Source organism: Rhagoletis zephyria, unplaced genomic scaffold, assembly GCF_001687245.7.
Source record: "Rhagoletis zephyria isolate East Lansing unplaced genomic scaffold, Rhagoletis_zephyria_1.1 Rzeph_scaffold_24077, whole genome shotgun sequence".
Classification (NCBI taxonomy): domain Eukaryota; kingdom Metazoa; phylum Arthropoda; class Insecta; order Diptera; family Tephritidae; genus Rhagoletis; species Rhagoletis zephyria.
The window spans coordinates 1-6,418 of record NW_016181135.1 but is presented as its reverse complement, the minus strand read 5'-3'; the positions used below and the strand labels follow the sequence as shown (position 1 = coordinate 6,418).

Sequence of the window (6,418 nt, the reverse complement as noted above, 5' to 3'; positions counted from 1 at the left end):
CATTTCTTCGCCAGATCGTTAAAGTTAGAAATGTTTAAGTAAAATGGGGCTTTCTCTGTTGAATGGTTTGTTTCTAAGTCAACTGTAAAATTTATATAAATGCTCGCACTTTCTCTATGTGTGTGGAAACCCATGAATGCATGCTTTGGTTTCAAAAGCCATACGTGCATATGTACACGCACGCATATGTGTTGTTTCCTTAAAGGATCCTTCTCTTCTAGTGTTATATTTTCACTTTCTAAGACACTCAAATCTAGTTCACAAAACCACCTTTGTCTACCTTCTTACATACTATATATTTAATACTCGTACATATATGTATGTACATACATGCAGGTGTATGCACAAATGTAGTGCACATGTTTACAAAGGTATGCCAGATAAATGCCTTAGATTTCATAAAGCATGAAGAGAGTAAGCCCTCTTCCAGTTCAAGTCCACTTGTAATGGCCCCAATTGTTTCCTTTGTTTGCCCATTGTACATACATAGTAACCCCTAAAAATTGGCTACATATCGCCATAGAGTAGCGGCTAAGGGGTGCATACTACTGCTAATAGTGGTGACCCAGAGCCGTGCAACATACAAATAAATTTTGCCTTGATGGCAGTCGCCTCCAACAGGCAGAGTTTATTTCGACGATAAAAATAATTATCATTAGAAATTTTTCCGGTCGCGACGCCATAAAATTCTAGCTACCTTCATTTAATGACGAATTTCGAGGATAATCCCTGTCAAACAAGCAAAAAAAAAAATTTATGAGTGCGAAAAAAAATATTCACTTTTATTTTTCTATGTGAACTTTTTTCTAAAAGGCAATAAGATATCACACTATATTCTTATTTTATTATTTAAAACAGCCCGCGCATTGGTGGCGGAAGCAGTGGTAATATAATAATGCGTCGTTTGTGCAGAAACAGACGTCACGAGGATAATGAGCTTTATCGCTCCAACAGCTTCAAATTCGAAAGGTTTGAACGAAAGGAATGCATCGACGAATTGACTGACACGATGAAGAAGCAGGTATGAAAGTGATATTAACCAACATTTAAACGCACGAAGTTTCATATAAGCATTATAAACATACAATACAAATCGAGGGCTTATATTGAATACCCTCTATCTGCACTTTTCCCAAAAATGAGATTCTGATATAAAAATCGACCTAAAACTTAACTGGTATTAATGCTGACCTTTTATTAACACTTGTCATAAGAGTTTACTATTGAATTGCAAATTTAGGATTAACATCGGTGATGAGAGGTAAGTCTAACATCACAAAGTAGTTTTTGTGAAAATTGCAGATAGCGTGTATTAAATATAAGCCCTCGAAATGTACACACATATATTCGACTGTCTAAATTATTTAATTGCACTATCCATCCTTTGCCAATATTTCATAGACTGCTTACAGTTTTATTTGTCTTTTATTAGACACTTCACTTTAACCTATATCCTTCAATATATCCTTCAATATGTTATTTCATTGCATTTGTACCTAATGCGGCTTTGGTTAATAGCGTTGAGGCGGCAGATATCGGCTGGATGTTGAATAAGCGTTTTTGTTACTTTGGTAGTCTCGGCTACCGGATGTGGCACTGCCGTGTATCCGATAACCTCCACCAACATTTTGATCGTGCACTGGTGGCGATGTTGGTAAATGATCCCCTTCGGCATGGAATCCATTCTCATCCGCCTTATAATTAACGGTATATGTACGACCATCGTCTCCTGTATAAGAATACGATCCTTGTACGTTCAGTGCGCTGTGTGGTCTCTTGTGAGTATCACCGGTTTCATCTCTTTGGATTCCGTTCGCCGTTTCAAATCTATTTGTATCATATAAATACATATATACATACATACATACATACTTGTATACCCCAACCCAAATCATTGCGACATGTTACCCAAAATTATAGTTTCCGCTTGCATCGGTTATAAAATCTTGCCGGACAATGGGTATATGTGCTGCTGCTGCAATATTATGGTGCTCAAATCGCGCCGAGCTCATCGCTCCGCTCACAGCCTTGTAATGCAAGTTCCTTCCGCTCTGTGGTGCCAAGTACTGATTCGAAGGAATTCGAGTGTTATCGTTTCCAAATTGTCTAACACTGCTGAGCGGTAAATATTTCAATGAAGGTTGGCGAAGACTAATAACACTCGCGTACGACATACAAAACAAAAGCAATCCGATTGGCTAAGAAACAAAAACAATTTTGATTTTTTAATTAGCAGCAATGCAAAATTTGGGACTCCGCTTACCCGCTTCATTATAAAAAACAAAAAAAAAAAAACGCCTCTAATTATATATCCTTTTTCAAATCTGAAGCAAATCGAACGCTTTTGAGACGTTTTCTTACAAAGAAGTGCTTGGGAGCTACTGATGCCAATTGTTCTACTTGGTATTCTTTTATAGCAGAATTCTTTAGCTGCGCTACCAAAGTATTCTTCTTTCATGCGTTTTCGCATCATCACTACTATCGTTTTTCTTTCTTTTGTTTGATAGATTTACGTAAATATGTATGAAATCAATGTGCACACATTTTGCAGTACAAAGTTTTGTATTGAACACGCTTCTGAGCTTATAAAAAAAAACCCACTAACTTATTCTTTAACAGACTTTTTCAATAAAAAATATATTCCAACAAATTTGGGTATGGCATAAGCTGGTTAGTTTTTCAACACTTTAGACAAAATTGTAATTAATCAACTTAAAACTTTCGAAGTGTTGCACAGTGTGTCGTGTAGTACAAGTTCGGTTGACAAAATCATTTAAATATGCCTATTTTTAGAGAATACTTGGGATGCTGATTTCCGATATACCCACCATACGTTTTTTCAGATTAGCTATTACATTTTTGCGAATTATTGGGAATTATAAAAAAGTGTGGGTTGCTGAAATTCGGAAAGCTAACTAATTTTCCATCACGATTTATTCACTGCTATGGAGCTTTGAGTTCGCTCAAATGGGAAGCACGAAAAAGGCAATTAAAAAAAAAAACAAAAACAAATAAGTAACGATAACAATGCAATATGAATGATAAATTAATCAGCTAAGAGGCGCAGCTGTCGAGACATTTTGAAACCCCGGATTTATGGTCCGATTTGGCTCATATTTAAAATGTATGTACTTGAATGCGAAGAAATAACTGCACAAAAATTTTGCCGTTAGTTGGTGCGTGACTCGAATTGACTTTTTTATTAGCGATTAATAAAAGCTTGCTTTAAAACCTTTTTTTAATCACTTGTTTTTAGTGTAGTTGTTTTCAACAAAACCTTATAAACATTTTGACGAACGTTCGAAAATGACCTTCGATATCCAATATGCATATCGAACTTAGAGCGAACTCATAACCAACCATAGTTTTCCAACGGTCATAGTATATTGGAAATACACACGAGAAGGGTTTAAAAAAAAAATGAAAACCATAGTAACAAGAGAGGAAGTGAAATCCAGCTCATTCTCGAGGGGAAATATAAGACAATCACTCTCTCTCATTGAAATTTCAGTTCGATAATGGGCTGGCTTTCGAACTCATAACGAAGGTAAAATACATTGGATAACGAAGGTTCCGTTTTGCTGGAGAATGGCCTAGTTCTCGAGTCGAACACTAACCTATTTCACATTCGTAATCGAAGGTGAGNATTGAAATTTCAGTTCGATAATGGGCTGGCTTTCGAACTCATAACGAAGGTAAAATACATTGGATAACGAAGGTTCCGTTTTGCTGGAGAATGGCCTAGTTCTCGAGTCGAACACTAACCTATTTCACATTCGTAATCGAAGGTGAGACTCGATAAAAAGATTGGGTTTTCAATCATTTTCGAATTGTTAACCAGCCCAATGTTTATTGGGCAATTTTCCCAGAAAGTAAGTGTGAGTGACAGCTACGTAGATAACATTATTGTCCAGTTTCAAAGGATTTTCCAAGGACTAGGATAAACAATTCAGGATTGCTCGTTACTCATCTCCTACGCGAGCAAGCGATTCCCTAGATCAGGTACTTTCGGTTCATCAAAGGTGTTCTTGAAGTCAAATGGCCTTATTGGACATAAATCGCTCACAATGCTTTGCCGATTTGTTCCACTTGGCTTGAACTTTGAAGCAAAAGTTGAAGTTGAATAACAAAACTTACGAAAATATTTTATATGCTAATATGTATGTAAAAATCTTAGAATTCAGGAAAAATTTGTTTAAGCAATTTTGTCCATCTAAATTGTTGAAATACCGCACTGTGCGTTGCCGAGCTACTTAAAGGTATATAATTAATAACGGAACAAATTATACCATCATATTACTGTTAATAAAAACAAAAGCGGATTTCAGAATTTTAAAGAACAGAACGTATTTACTACCACAAATCTTATTTACTCACTACCAAATCTTATTTCAAATTAGTAATCATTTCAAACTCAATATATAACATGTCGTTTTATTTCTATGTTGTACATTTGCAAGTACATATGTATTTACATATGTATATATTTTTTTTGTATGACATCCAACCACATAACAAAACTACGAGTACAATACATTAGGGGTATTCAGGCGTTCATGCGAATACATTGCGCCGGTGCGAAATTCGAAATTGCGAAATTTTATCAACACAGTCGACAATCTCGCCTCAATCATTGCATTTCACTCTTTATCAACCAAAAGCATGTGCAATAGGGCGGGTTGATTTTTTTTTTTTTTAATCGTATAGCAAAAACGTAAACTACATGAAATTCTAAGAAAATTCTCCGAAGAAACCATGTATCCAAAATAAAATCCTAATCCGCGCCTCTCGACTTGAAAATTTATATGGCCGCCTTTGCCAAAAAAAATAAATGTTAGAAAAAATAGGTTTTTCCAAAAAGAAATCGAATTTTCTGAATAAAATTATTTAGTAAGGTAGTTCTTTTGCACTTTATATTTTTTCTACACTCAAAATTTGTTTTCATTAAAAGTACGCAATCAGAGGAGATGCAAATTGGGGTTCAACTGCTTTTTTGATAATTGAATATTTTGATTAGCCTCAAAACAAAACCTGTATTGCATAAACTATAATATATTATAATAAAACATAATATATGTATTTCAAAAAAAGAAAATAATTTTAGCGAAAAAAGAGGAAAAAAATTTTCAAGTCGAGAGGCGCGGATTAGGGTTTGATTTTAGACCCATGGTTTTTTCAGAGAATTTTCTTAGAATTTAATGTAGATTACGTTTTTGCTATACGATTTTTAATTTTTTTTTCATCCATACAAATCAACCCGCCCTAATGTGCAATGCCTGATACGAGATTTTGTTGATAAAATTATGCATTTTCACATTTTGCACCATTGCAATTGCATTTCGCATTAGCGCCTGAATGCCCCTATTCTAAATTTAACCAAAGAAGAATCACTATGTACATATGTATGTTTACTCGTGGTGGTAAAATTAATTTTTTCCCAAGTTGCTAATAACAGAATCAAACTTACATTCAGTTACGCTGTTACGCACATACACCTGCATCAATTAATTCACACCAGCATATACATACTTACATACATATGTATGTACATAAACACATTCATACATTAGAGGAAAACGAATTGTAACGGTACGATGCACAAATGCAGAGGTTAAAGCAATACATATTTATGTGTGTATGTACATACATATCGCACTTTAGCGGCAAGAGGCTCAAAATCCAGAAAATCAAAACCGCGAATAAAAACGGATTCAAAGTTCACAGACTAAATACGCTCCCATGGTAAAAATGAAGACACATTTTCTTCTAAGGAACTGTTCTTAATCGATACGGCTGTGAAATTTTTACAAAACACAGAAGAAGAAGTGACTGTCACTTCTACATACTTAAATAAAATAAACATAAATTTGTATTATGACACTCTTGTAACAAAGGTACGGTATATGTGTACATACATATGTATGTATAATCTATAAGTACTTAATTTGAATACCAGCTTGACGAGAGACTCCCGCGTACGAACAAACACATGTACCTTTGCACGCCAACTTCTTCCGGTGGCAAAGGTTGCGGGGGTTCTCGTGGTTGGGTGCAACATTTCCATACATAAATACTTACATACATATGTTCAAACACCTGTGAACGTGTGGTTCATACCCTGCTCAACCAAACACGAATCTACTTATTACATGCATTTAAAACCAACTAAATTTGCATTGAAATTGTAGTTTAGTTAAATGATGAATGAAGGATTTTTTTATTTGTTCGCGTCATCATTTTTTAATATTTCATCACTCGCAGGTTTTTTCCTACATACATATCTACTATGATTCTATGGTCGTAAACCTAGAAAAATTCAAAGCGAATTCGGATTCAAAGCGAATTCGGATGCCGAAATCGCTAAAACTTAAGAGCGAAATACACCACACAAGCGGTTTGATAAACCAAGCGAAATTTC

General features: G+C 35.0%; 1 protein-coding gene across 1 annotated transcript; it reads right to left on the bottom strand.

The window, feature by feature from the left end:
- Positions 1-1,511: 1,511 nt before the first annotated feature.
- Cpr11B (Cuticular protein 11B) lies at positions 1,512-2,012 on the bottom strand. The gene is made up of 2 exons (XM_017638248.1): positions 1,909-2,012; positions 1,512-1,827 (listed from the first exon to the last, which is right to left on the bottom strand). Exons 1-2 carry the CDS (start codon positions 2,010-2,012, stop codon positions 1,512-1,514), a joined length of 420 nt encoding a protein of 139 aa, XP_017493737.1.
- Between the last annotated feature and the right edge of the window lie 4,406 nt (positions 2,013-6,418).